Raw genomic sequence first — 13,717 nt, 5'->3', positions numbered from 1 at the left:
ATGGGGGTGCATGTGTCCCTTCGAAACAGCACACCTGTATCACGTGGATAAATGCCTAGTCGTGCAATTGCTGGGTCGTAGGGTCGTTCTATTTTTAGTTTTTTGAGGAACCTCCATACTGCTTTCCAGAGTGGCTGCACCAGCTTGCATTCCCAGGTAGGTAATCCCACTGGATAATCATAGCAATTAGAAATGAAGTGGCTCCTACCAAAGAAAGTCTCTAACACTAAATTAAAAAGCAGAACTGGAAACAGCAAGTCTGGCAAAAAGAAAAGGAAAGGGAACATAAAGCTATCGTCCTAAAATAAAAGACAGGCTTTCGGTGTGAAAATCATACACAATGTTGCCCTCCAACGGATCTTAAAGAATATCAAGTTTCCAACCCATTTTTTCCACTCTTCAACTCTTGTTCTACTCACGTTGGTCCTACCACCACCAGGATAATCAGAAGGCCACTTTTTGAGGGCCTACTGCTTCAGGGAGTTCAGATGTCTCCTGTGTAGCAGATGTGGCCGCACAGTGTTGTGGAAAGGCCAAGGACTGGGATACAACAGGACCTCAGCGAAAATTCTGAATTTTACCACCTATAGTCTATATGGCCTTAGGCAGGTAACCTAGTCCCCTCTGGATTTCAGTTGCTGAATCTATCAAATGAAACCCATACTCCCCCATGTAGTAAACTGTCACTTACTACACGGGGGCTTGTGCTTATTCTTGTGAGATAACAGACATGTGAAGCGTTAGAACAGGAATGCCCTGGGCGTGATGCTGACCCTGTTCTGGCGACACTAGGCCAGTGTCCAAAGGCATCTCTGCTCTACCCTCTACGAATTGTGTGATTGTGCAAGTCACTTCACTTCTCCAAGCCTCAGTTTCAGCCTCTGTAATAGGGGGAGTAGACAGTTTAAATATCTCTAATGGCAAATGCATCTTTCAGTTCGTCCGAAAGAAAATCAGATCGGTAATAAATCAAAGTAAAACTCTTTCCAAATTATCCAAAGTGGCTTCGTGTTTATAGTTGTGCATTTTTTAGCATTTCCCAAAAAGACGTGAAAAACTTATAAATGCTAATAAATAATCTACTTTCCACATTATCAACCAGGCCTCAGGAAACTCTAGGGCTCAGAGATAAGTTTGCCTCAATAATTAATAATAAAGTTTTAATTTACATACTCAAAGCCCCTATCAAATTGAAAGGTATGGATTCTCCCTACAGTAGAACTATCTTGGTTAAACATGTTTCAACTCAAACTGCAAAAATCAGGAAAGTTCAGGGCCCCTTAAATAACAGAACTTCAAATAAGCCCCTGCTATCAGTGAGCAGTCAGGTAGTTTTTTTGGACTAAGTTCCTGTAAGCGGAAAAAACTGAAAAAGATGTTAGCAACCCCAGGCAGCCCTGAAGCTCAGAAGAATATATTTAAACCTCAAGACTTAGTAGCACAGAACCCTCTGCTGAGGAAGGAGGGTCTTTTATTGCTAAGGTCACATTCAGAGACCAGAAGACCAGAGAAACAAAGGGATAACCTGCATTTTTTAAAAGATAGGATACATTTAAAAAGTAGCAGGACAACAAATGCATTCACATAAAATTATTCTATAATAGGTCAAAGAACACTGGCAAAAAGATACAAAAATTTTGGTATAACTGGTCTGATCCAAAAAATCCAATATAAGAGTAAGATTATTTAAGGTATCAGTTTTTTACTTCCTAAACTCTTGAGATCTAGCCAAAAAAAATTATTTTAAAATAGCATTAAAGAGGAACTTAATTAAGGGCAATTTCCTATTTACAAATACAAGTTAGAATCAAGCTACTCAAGAAAGCATAATTAGATAGAAATTAAGGATTCTGATCACAGGCACACATCAAATCTTATAACGAGTTATGTAAAAATGAGCCCACATACCTAAAAAAAAAATCTATAGAAATATACATTACATGTAAATGTGGTTGTTGCTGAGGAGTGGGATTAGAGGTGAAATATATATTGCTTTAATTTTCAGAAATACTGAAAATATACAGTGAGGTAGACAATATAATGTTGGATGGAACAGAAAGATACAGGTTGATTTTATTGCCACAAGTTTATTATATATGAGATCACGGTTAACCAAATGCAGGACACTTTGCTAGATGCACTGTGAAAAAGCAAGATGAATCGACAAAATCAAAACCCATGATCTAGAAGCAGAGAGGTACATGTTCCAGCAACTAAGTGCAAAGCAGAATTCAAAATGTGCTATTGTACCAACCGTAAATACAGAATGGGGTAAAGGCAAGAGAGAAGAGAAGTTAATTCCAGCTGAATGGAAATCAGGGAAACTGAGACAGAGAAGGATGGAGAGATTATGGAAAGTAAATGACGAGAAAAGGGCAGGGGGAGGGGGAGGAAGCCCAGCTCATATTGAACTGTCACTATGTGCCAGGTACTGAGAAGCACTTTCATTCATTCATTCAATCAACCCTCATATTTGCCCTATAAGGGGGGTACTATTATCCTTGCTTTACACCCCAGAAAGCTCGAGCTTGCTCAAGCTCACAGAGCTGGTAAGCACAAGAACCCAGATTGAACCCAAGTTTGTGTTCCTCATCACCCAGCTACGCTGCCCCTCCAGGCAAAGAGGGGCACCCAGCTACGCTGCCCCTCCAGGCATCAAGACCTACGGGCCAGGGAAAAACGATGAACAAGGTCACAGAAGAAGAAGGAAACTTAACATGTTGAAGGGCATCCATGGATCAGCCTCTGCATCTCAATGCCTTTTATACAAAAATTTACTTGCTTTTCCTGAGACATAATCATTATCACATCCGTTTTAAGGCTGAGAAAACTAAGGTTTAGATAGGTTAAACATCACGCCAAGCAGCTACTCTGCAGCAAAACAGAAATTTAGAACAGGTCTGTGTCCATTCCTGGGTCAAGCCAGACAGATGGATGGCTGTATGTGCAGTGTCTCATTTAAGCCCCTAAACAACACCGTCCATCTGGTAGTATTGTTTTTCTCATTTTACAGCTAAGAAAATGAAAAATAAGATAATGTAAGCAACTTCCCCAAGGTCATAGTACTGGTAAGAGGTGGACCCAAAATTTAACTCAGGCAGCCTGATTTCAGAGTTAGAATTCTGACCCTCTGGATAAACCGCCAGAAAGAGGAAAACAGGAGCCAGATCATGGACAGCCTCTAATGTTGAACTTGGAATTCATTAGCTGTGCAAACTCACTGAAGATTTTTGCAGGGGAGAAGATGATTAAATTTCATTTTAGAAATAAAGTCTTTCAACAGAGCTATCAAAATTAGATCCTTGGCACAGAACATTGAATAAGACATGGAACCCTTTATCTGTACAGCTTCTCTTCAGATTGAAACATTGTTTCAATTAGGTATTTTTAATTTACCCAAGAAGGTCATGATGTAGCTAGTCTGCAAGCGCTCAATTATGGTAACCTATTAAAGTGGCAAGCCCCAACTAGGTACTGTAATGCTTAGCGTAAACTACATTAGATTTACCCAGTAATATATCTTCCTATAGATTTCTTTACATAATGGTGTGGAAATCGAAAGTTGAGTACTTGATCATTGAACCTGCCTTCTCAAAGCAAAACAGGAAAGGAGGGGAGGGGATTAGAAGGTGAACAACTGAAATAGGTTTGTTTTTAACATTTCATTTTGCATTTTGGCCATCATGCCCAGCTAACCAGCCAGAAGGCCTAGGATTTTCCACCTACAAAACAGGTTCAACATCCCCCGGCCACAAGCAGAGTCTGACTCATCCTGACAGTCAGCATCAATTCTTAATGAGTCCCAGAGCCCCCAAAGTCCTTTCGACTTCTTTTCCTGCCAACGAGTCCCTGTCCCCCTCTCCCTGTACTTCCTCTGTCCCCAAATCCCGAGGGCCGTCCTCATTCCACCTTTTCTCTTTTCAATTGAGGCATAACTGACGTACAATGCTGTATTAGTTCGTGGTGTATAACAGAGTGATTCGACATTTGTATACATTGCGAAACCGTCACCGCGGCAAGTCCAGTTACCGTCTGCCACCTTACAAAGTTAATACAATATTACCGACTGTGTTCCCCACGCCGTACATTGCACCCCGTGACTTATTTATCTTATAACGGTACGTTTATACTTCTTCATCCCATCCCTTAAGAATCGCTGCCAGCCCGTTCCATCACGAGGCAGACACGCAGGTTGGGGTGGCTTTCTCCCCTCTTGCCTCCACCCTCACGTCTCCCCGGCTCGAACCTCCCCACTCACCAGGTGCAAGGCCAGGGGCAGCAGCAGCAGGAACAGCCACAGGTAGAGGTGGCAGCTGTTGGTGAACTTGCTCTGCTCCGGGTCGTGGTACCAGCCGCCGGTGAGCGCGGCCCACACGCCCTGCCGGAGCAGCTGCAGCGCCTGGGACACCATGCCTGCTGCGCCCCGGGGCCGGCGGCGCCCCGCTGCGCTCCGCCCGCCGGTCCCCGGGCGCCCTCGGCTCTAACACCCAGGCCCGCGGGCGGCGCCACCGCCGCCACCGCTGCCGCCGCCCCCTCCCCCCCCTTCCGCCCCGCGACTGAAGCTCGAGCTGCTCTCCTGCCCGGACCCGCGAACCGCGGCGCCGGAGCCGGCTGCTGCCGCGGGGCAGGTGGGCGCCATGTCCGAGGGAGGAAGGATTTTCCCATGGTGCTCAGAGGCGGCCGCTCAGAGGATGCTCCAGAGGCTCCGCCCAGCGCCCGCCCAGAGTATTCCTGAGCCCCTCCAGCCGCTCTGCCTTGGCTCTGCTCTCTGCCCCTTCCTTTTCCTCCCCATCGTCTCACCACGGGCGAGAAGGGCTGAAAAATCAAAGATGTTCTCGTGCAGAAGAAGAGACCATCCAAAACACGCGCTTTTGCCTTTTCCCCTTTTGCTGCCTGCACCAAAAGGTTTATGTAACACGAGATCCTGTCACACGTCACTCCTTGTAATCCGCCCCCCACCCCGCCCCGCCCCAGCACTGGCACAGTTTCATTCTCCTGAATTACCTGCTGGCCCCCGGACGTTCTAGTAGTCAGCCTAAGCCCCGCCTGTGCCTTTGGCACTGACCTTTTCCCCTCCCTGACCTTTTCCCTTCGTCCCCTCTGTTGTCCAACTTGACACATCAAGAAGATGACCATCTTCGGGACGCCTGGGTGGCACAGTCGGTTAAGCGTCCGACTTCAGCTCAGGTCACGATCTCGCGGTCCGGGAGTTCGAGCCCCGCGTCGGGCTCTGGGCTGATGGCTCAGAGCCTGGAGCCTGTTTCTGATTCTGTGTCTCCCTCTCTCTCTGCCCCTCCCCCGTTCATGCTCTGTCTCTCTCTGTCCCAAAAAAAATAAATAAACGTTGAAAAAAAAAAAAAAAAAGAAGATGACCATCTTCCTGGAATCATTTCAGGAGCCTCGGTTAGACATGTCTTTTTGTATTATGCCTAGAATATAATCCCAGTCATCAATCGACTATTCAGAACGTTAGTCTAAGTCTTTCCATACTGTTTAGATAGGAAGGCCCACTAGAAGGTACCAGTGAACTAGTGATATTTAGTTTTTATACTCTTTTATAATTTATAGTAGATAAATTTCAAATTGTCTTCTGAAAGCAAGCTTTGGACAAGAGACAGAGAAAAGGGAACTCGCCTTGCTTAGGAATAAGCAGAGGAAGCCCTGTGTTAGTTAGGGCCTTTGGGAAAGAGCAGGGATTGGAAGGTTCCATGGTCCTCAGATATGCCTTTCCTGTGTCATCTGCCCCAAACACATCACATTTCGTCTCTGATATGGGCACCTGTGTGCGCCCTGGCCATGTTCTGGTGCGCAGCAGCATTTGCTCGTGGCTGCCTTAGCCAGGTCCAGTAAAGGCATCCCAGCCTTCCTATGCTGAAATGAGATAATATGAGGTCTGTCCCAAGGAGCAAGTCTGGAACATGAAAGCCCACTGGGTTACAGCCAAAGTCTCACTAGTGTGTATGCCGTCAGCCTTAACCACTTTTTAATTGACTCTGCATTCATCTGCAGGAATGACTAGCCAAAATGTAATAATTCTGCTTTTTGTATTGGAATGATAATTTTCTCAAAGCCAAGAGGATGCCTGTTATATGGCTCAATGCTTGGAACCTACCAGGTGCTCCATAAATAGTTCATGAATGAATCAATCAACCAACTCCACAGGAAGACCCACACTAAAGGATCACTTTCATGTGCATGGCTCCAGGAGGAGTGCAACAGGTCCATTCCCGCACTAAGGGAGTGCCCTTATTCATTTGTGTCTGCCTGGTTCATCAAATATTTATTGAGCACATTCTATGTGCCAGGCATTTTGCAGAAGACTGAGAAAGGGAACATCAATAAAATATAATTCTTACCATGAAGGAGTTCACAGACTACAAGAGGACTCAGGCAAACCAACACAGACTTGCAACAAAATGTTCTGTGTGCTATAATATATACAATTGTATGCATGTATCCTGTTGTGGGAGGTCACCAAAAGGACGTGATCCCTGATTGACCTGAGAGCTGGGCCAGGGCTATCCAAGGCTCTTAACCCCTCCCACACATACCCCAACCCCACCCGCATACTTGGAATATATGTTTCATTCACCATTTTTCCACTAGGACCCACATCAAGAATGCAGACTTGAGAGAGCAATGTGTTATTGAGACCATCTGGACCGTTTACACAACTGAACCAGGTTAAGGCCTGTGGATAAACTTAAGATTCTGGCAGGCAGGTGCAGATAGCTACCCATCTCGCAGCCACCCAAGACAAGCCACGTGTATAAGTTCCCTTGCTTATTAAAATTGCCACCTGCCAATCTAGAGTGGTCTGCCTCTTTCTTTGGTCTCTCCTTGCCCTCCGTGTATGGGGGCCAGTTTCAGATTTCCCCCTAGAACCCCCAAGGGTGCAAGGTCAGTTTCATGGATCATTTGAAGTTCTTCAGAATTTATCTTTGGTGGGGCGCCTGGGTGGCTCAGTCGGTTAAATGTCCGACTCTGGCTCAGCTCATGATCTCACAGTTCATGGGTTCAAGCCCCACATCAGGCTCTGTGCTGACAGCTCAGAGCCTGGAGCCTGCTTCAGATTCTGTGTCTCCCTCTCTCTCTGATCCTCCCCCACTCATGCCCTGTCTCTGTCTCTGTCTCTCTCTCTCAAAAATAAATAAACATTAAAAAATTTATCCTTGGCAATAGACAGGCATTGAAAAGCTTTAAGCCTGGATGTGACATAAACAACAGTGCAGGGGGAAATGTTGAATACCTGGAACAGCAAGAATGAATGTGATATTGAGGGATTAAATGTGACTGAGGACTTGGCAACCAATTCAATGTAGAGATAAAAGAATAAAGTAACTTCCGGGGCACCTGGGACACTCAGTTGGTTAAGCATCTGACTGTTGGCTTTGGCTCAGGTCACGATCTCATGATTTTGTGAGTTCGAGCCCCACATCAGGTTCTGCACTGGTGGCACAGAGCCTGTTGAGGATTCTCTGTCTGCCCCTCCCCCCTTCTCTCTCTCTCTCTCCTTCTCTGTCTCCCAAATAAAACTTTAAAAATTATTTTAAAAGAAAGTAATTTTCTGTTTGGGGGTGGGGTGATGATGCGGTGAAATTAATCAAGTTAGGGAATGTTAGGCTGTGTAGCAGGGAAAAACAAAAACCAAGAAACGACGGCTCTGAATTTTCCTGGGGACTTAGCGGGGGGGTAGTGTGACGATGGTCTTTGGGGCTTAGCAGAGGTGTCTCAAGTGGGGACACAGACTTGAGGAATTCCAGGAAAGGGAGTGACAGACTCCTGGAAAAGAGTGTGGAGTAGGAAGCGTGGGGGCTGTGGATCACAAGGGTTAAAGCAGGCGGAAAGAAGGAAAGAGAAGAGGAGACCAAGGAGGGCCTGTTATCACCAAGTAACTACAGAGGGAAAGAGCAACTCCAGAAGGAAATGGTTAATCGTGTCAAGTGCCACAGAAGAGGCCAAATACAGAGTGAACATTGTCGTTAGGAGTAATCCATGCTTTCTGCAGCTCCAGGATCGAAGGTAGTGACATGGGCAGATACCTGATTCATTCTCTTTCATAAGAATGAGCATGTTCTGGGGCGCCTGGGTGGCTCAGTTGGTTAAGAGTCCAACTTCGGCTCAGGTCATGATCTCACGGTCTGTGAGTTCAAGCCCCGCGTTGGGCTCTGTGCTGACAGCTCAGAGCCTGGAGTCTGCTTCGGATTCTGTGTCTCCCTCTCGCTCTGACCCTCTCCCGTTCATGCTCTGTCTCTCTCTGTCTCAAAAATAAATAAACATTAAAAAAAAAAAAAGAATGAGCATGTTCTGAAGAAGCAGAAGCGACCAAAATAAGCAACTCTTTAGAGGACCTGGGGGTAGGTGTCAGCAAAGTGCTCCTTTTAACGAATTGGCTTTTAATATGGGGGAATGGGTGTCTGGGTGGCTCGGTCAGTTAAGCGTCCACCTCGGGCTCAGGTCACGATCTCATGGTTCGTGGGTTCGAGCCCTGCATTGGGCTCTGTGCTGACAGCTCAGAGCCTGGAGCCTGCTTCGGATTTGGTATCTCCCTCTCTCTCTCTGCCCCTCCCCTGCTCATGCTCTGTCTCCCTCTGTCTCAAAAATAAATATAAACAGTTAAAATATAAAAAAAAACACAGGGGGGAAAAATAAGCATGTTTCTTCTCCACCACTCTGATTTTCTTGGGTAGCCTAAATCTACTCTCCTGGCTTTAACTATTATGCATGTGTTAATGACCTGAAGTCTTTATATTCAGCCCTGACTTCTTTCCTGAACTTCAGATTTATATCCCCTTGGAGGCCCCCCAACCTCAGCATGTTCACGCTCATTGTTCACACTCAGCATGTGTCACTCACTGGCTTCTCCCTTATTGGCAATTCTCCTGTTGCACCTTCTGTATTTTGGTTTGTTTTTTAAAAACAAAACAAAACAAAAACAAAAGATCTCACATATTTATTACCGAACCAACCTACTTGTCCAGAAGCATAGCAATAGAGGAAAATCATTTCCCCAATAAAAAATAAAAGCAATAGAGGAAATCATTTCCCCACCAGGTGGTGGCGCTGTTTACAGTTGATAGGGTACGAGCATGTGACCCTCCTGCGGCATGAATGTATGTGCCATCTCCTGTGTGATGTGGTCCCTCACAGACCCAGCTTGGTTCTTCTCCATCCAGGGCTTCCTCCTGGAGTTGCACCTGATTTCATTACCACTTTTCACCCAAATCCCCTGGGGAATGGGACCATTCTGCTTTTGTTTCTTGGCCAGGAATTGCTTGATCCTGAAAGTCCTGTGAGAAGACACGACCAGGAACAATCAACCGCACATACCATGATGGCAGAGAAAAGTGTGCCTTCTGTATTTTGGATCGTAATCACTTAGAACTGGGGATTTAGAGGCACCTGGGTGGCTCAGTCTGTTGAGTGTCCGACGCTTGATTTTGGCTCAGGTCATGATCTCACAGTTTGTGGGATGGAGCCTTGCGTCAGGCTCTGTGCTGACGCTGCGGAGCCTGCTTGGGATACTCTCTCTCTCTCTGCCCCCCCCCCCTCTCTGCCAAAATAAATACATAATTTTTAAAAAGAACCAGGAATCTACCCTAGATCCCCCTTCTCTCCCATCCCTCTTTCTCTTAGCAACTCATCCAGTCAATCATCAAGTCTTATCAATTTTATCTCCAAGAGACTATTACTAGATACATTTCGCTCTGTCCCTACAACCACTGCTTCGGGTGAGGTCCTGAGGATTTCTCACTTGAACTATCTCAGTGGCTTCCTGATGGGTTTTCGTTTCTCCAACTTAACCCCCTAGGTCAATTAATGTCCATCCAGGAAGAAAAGAAAAGAGGAGCTCTTGGCTTTTAAGCAGAGATGATCTGACAGGGCAAAGGGAAAAGTTGAGACAGGAAATGATGGATGATGAAGAACCTGGAGATGAGCAAAGGCAGAAGCAGGACTCCTAGGACCGGAGGTGGTACTGTCCGAACTGAGAAGCCAAGGATTGGCAGCAGGAGACAGAGCCATGGCAGTGCAGGTTGGAGAGAGTTGGAGCCTGGAGGATGTACAGCTGCCTCAACAAATCCCACAACAGGCAACAGTGGGGGTAGGGATACATGAATGCCCTGACTTCTCTTCTCCAGACTTCCAATCTCTACCTCTCCCTTCCATTGACCAAGCCTACCTGGAACTCATGGTGCATGGAAGCCCGGGGAATGTGGTTACCTGCATAAAGAGTAGAGCAGGTGAAGGGGAAGCCAAAGTGATTTACATAAAATGTAAATCCAACCTCTCTACCCCTTCTTAAATTTTTTTCCATCACATGCAAAAACAAACAAACAAACAAACAAAAAGCAGTTAAGGGCCCCCCGAGCCTTGTCCTCACCAAATCCCCACGACCTCATCTCTGGAAACCCAAACTACTTATATATCTTTGCACACACCATGCTGCGTCATGCCTTTCTGCTTCTGCTGATACTGTTTCCTCAGCAAGTCAACATATGTCAACATACCTATCACACACACACACACACACACACACATGCACACACACACACCTGTGCATGGGATTTTTATTGGGATTATAACTGAATCTACTAGTCAATTTTTAGAGAATTGACATCTTCTTAATTTTTTTTTATTATTTATTTTTGAGAGAGAGAGAGAGCAAGAGAGAGCAAGCACAAGCTGGGGAGAGGCAGAGAGAAGGAGACACAGAAGCCGAAGCAGGCTCCAGGCTCTGAGCTGTCAGCACAGAACTCGGGGACTCGAACCCACAAACTGTGAGATCATAACTGAACCAAATTCGGACGCTTAACCTACTGAGCCACCCCAGTGCCCCTTAACATCTTCTTAATATTCAACTTTTCCGATGATGAACAAGATGTAGCCCTTCATTTATTAAGACCTTTCACTAATATTTTATAGTTTTCCATGTAGAACTCTTGTACGTTATTTATTGGCACCCAGTGTGGGCCACGATCCAATTGACTAGGGCTGAGGGAAGCAATGTAAAAACTGAAATATTAGGGAACTGAGATTAATTGGAATTGAAATACTAAAGTTTATATGGGAGCTGGAACACCACCTTTCCATGGCCAGAGGCATATCCAGGCTCCTCATCGTGTAGGAATGGCCTTCGAAGTGAAGTGTGTTTGTCTAGCCCCTAATGTAGGCAATAGAGCTGGAGAGAGGGCAGTGACTCAGCTGTGTTTGAGTCACCACAACATAAACGGTGGAGTTAGGTGCAGCAAGCAGTAAAATTCCTAATGTCCTTGGCTTCCTGAGGCTCTTTCCCACTGCTTCCCCTGTCAAGTGCAACTCTAAATGGATATCAGCACCCTGAGGATTTGCTCCAGCAGAGGATGACAATATGGCTACGCCAAAGAGCAGTGAACAAACATGAGCAGTCTAGAGCCCCGGGCAAAGAAAGGCTGATGGAGGCGTCCACGCAGCCTGTACCTTGGTGTGCCCGCCCACTGACCCTAGTGAAGGGGTCCTTATGCTGCTCAACGGTCCATGCTCTTCATCTGCCAGTCTGCTTTCAGTTCATGGGCCCCGTTGAGGCTCATTCTTACTAACTATTATGGATGGAACACTCTTTGGACTCCAAGAAGGCTCTGAGTGTGGGCAAGTGGAAGAGGTTGTATCTGCTGGAGAAATAAAATAGTGATCAATAGCATTTGTCATAGTCCTATGAGATTAATCCTCATTAATTTAAAAAGCCTCATTTATAACTATGAGCAAAAAGTAAAAAATTTTAAATTACCAAAATAATTAAAGATTCAAAAGCTAACCACTCTAAGAAAATGGCCCCCATTAAAATAGGGCACCTGAAGAAAATAATAAGAGGTCCTTAAACATTAGAATTCATATTCTCCATGAGATTTGAGGGACTATTGCATCGATTAAAAACAAAATAACAAGACATTATGAAAGAGGAAAAATTGGAAAGGAGAAGAGAATTTTGGCTATTAACAGAGCTTGTGATTATCATATACAAACATTTTCAGAAAAGAGAGAAGGAAGAATGCTTATGAACTCATTCTATGGGGCAAGTATTTCCCTGATTCCAAAACAGATGAAGACATGACAAGAAAAGAAAACCTCAGAATATTCGTTATTCCTCTATAACAAAAACAAAATCCTCAACAAAATATTGGCATTCTAAATCCAGTAACATATTAAAAAAATATTAGATACCATAATTCTGTAGGATTCTTCCCAGGAATTCAAGGATGGTTTAACATCCCAAAATCAAGCATTTGAGGGTGACCTTAATCTGTGTGTTGCAGGGCACCACAAATGTCTACCACACTCTTGGGTAAGCATTCTCAGAGTTACCAGAAAATGTGCTTCACTAAAATGAGTGACTGTACTAGGGCAGAGAAAGTTATGGAACATGGGAACAAACTATGGAAAAAAGAAAAGGAAAATAAAAAAGAATTACTGTCTACAAGCTCACAAAACAGCATGCCTAGAGAATAACCCATCCAGACGAAGAATTAAGATGCATTTTGAATACAATGCAGGTGACAATTTTAGGTCTATTTGAATATTTCACTTCTTTTGACTTTTTGGTAAATCGAATTTTGAAAAAGTTTATCCATCTCGTCTAAATTTTCTACTTTGTCAGCATAAAGCTGTTAATACCATGCTCTTGTGATTTTTAAGAGCTGGCATAAATACACAATGATGTGTGCCTTTTCATTCCCGAAATCCATTATTTGTGCCTCCTGTCTCCTTCATGGTCACTCATCAGGGATTGATCAAATTAACCAGAACAAACATTTGACTGTGTTCATCTTCTCTATCAAATTTTTGCTGTTTTGTTATTTTACGTTCTCAATTTGTTTTCCTGGCTTTTATTGTATTTGAGCGTAATTTGTTCTTTTTCTAATGTCTTGAGGTAGATGCTTGGCTCATTTGGTTTTTTGCCACAGTTCCTAATATATTGTTGAAACTATGTAGTTACATACAGCTAAACCTATACAGTTAAACCTATAAATTTTTCCCTAACCATTGTATTAGTTGCACTCTACAAATTTTATATATATATAGTGTGTGTGTGTGTGTGTGTGTGGTATATATAATATATATATTTTGTATATATATTTGTTATATATATATTTGTTATATATATTTTCTTGGGCATATATATGGACATATATATTGTATATACATATTATTGTTCAGTTCAAAATATTTTCTAGTTTCCATTGGGACTCCCATAACCCATGGGTTATTTAGAAATATATTGCTTTAGAGATATGTTGGTATACATATATATGAGAAATTTTATAATAATTCATGATTTCCCATTTAATTCCAGAGAACATACTCTAAATGATTTCAATGATTTGTTGAGACTTGATTTATGACAAAGTATATGGTCAGTTTGGTAAATCATTGTGTGTGCTTTAAAAGAATGATTTATAGGGGTGCCTAGGTGGCTCAGTCTGTTGAGTGTCCAATGTCGGCTCAGGTCATGATCTCATGGTTCACGGGTTCAAGCCCCGCGACCGGCTCCATGCTGACAGCTCAGGGCCTGGAGCCTGCTTCGGATTCTGTGTCTCCTCTCTCTGCCCCCCTCCCCTGCTTGTGCTCTGTCCCTCTCTCTGTCTCTCAAAAATAAATAAATGTTAAATAAATAAATAAATAAATAAATAAATAAATAATTGATATGCACATTTAAGATTCGGTGTTCTATAAATGTCCAGTG

General features: G+C 44.0%; 1 protein-coding gene and 1 long non-coding RNA gene across 5 annotated transcripts in view; both read right to left on the bottom strand.

Moving 5' to 3' along the window:
- PCNX2 (pecanex 2) overlaps positions 1-4,442 on the bottom strand; it is a 305,815-nt gene extending 301,373 nt beyond the window's left edge. For all 4 annotated transcript variants that reach the window (XM_043596291.1, XM_043596295.1, XM_043596293.1 and 1 more), the window contains exon 1: positions 4,259-4,442. In XM_043596291.1, coding sequence (XP_043452226.1) covers positions 4,259-4,411 — 153 coding nt within the window. In that variant the 5' untranslated portion in view covers positions 4,412-4,442. The remainder of the gene's footprint in view (positions 1-4,258) is intronic.
- Positions 4,443-9,219: 4,777 nt separating this feature from the next.
- LOC122493507 lies at positions 9,220-12,144 on the bottom strand. The gene is made up of 2 exons (XR_006299901.1): positions 11,578-12,144; positions 9,220-9,290 (listed from the first exon to the last, which is right to left on the bottom strand). It is a non-coding gene; the product is annotated as an uncharacterized LOC122493507 (long non-coding RNA).
- Between the last annotated feature and the right edge of the window lie 1,573 nt (positions 12,145-13,717).

The sequence above is a fragment of the Prionailurus bengalensis genome, chromosome D2 (genome assembly GCF_016509475.1).
Source record: "Prionailurus bengalensis isolate Pbe53 chromosome D2, Fcat_Pben_1.1_paternal_pri, whole genome shotgun sequence".
NCBI lineage: Eukaryota > Metazoa > Chordata > Mammalia > Carnivora > Felidae > Prionailurus > Prionailurus bengalensis.
This window is presented reverse-complemented; position numbering and strand designations above follow the sequence as displayed.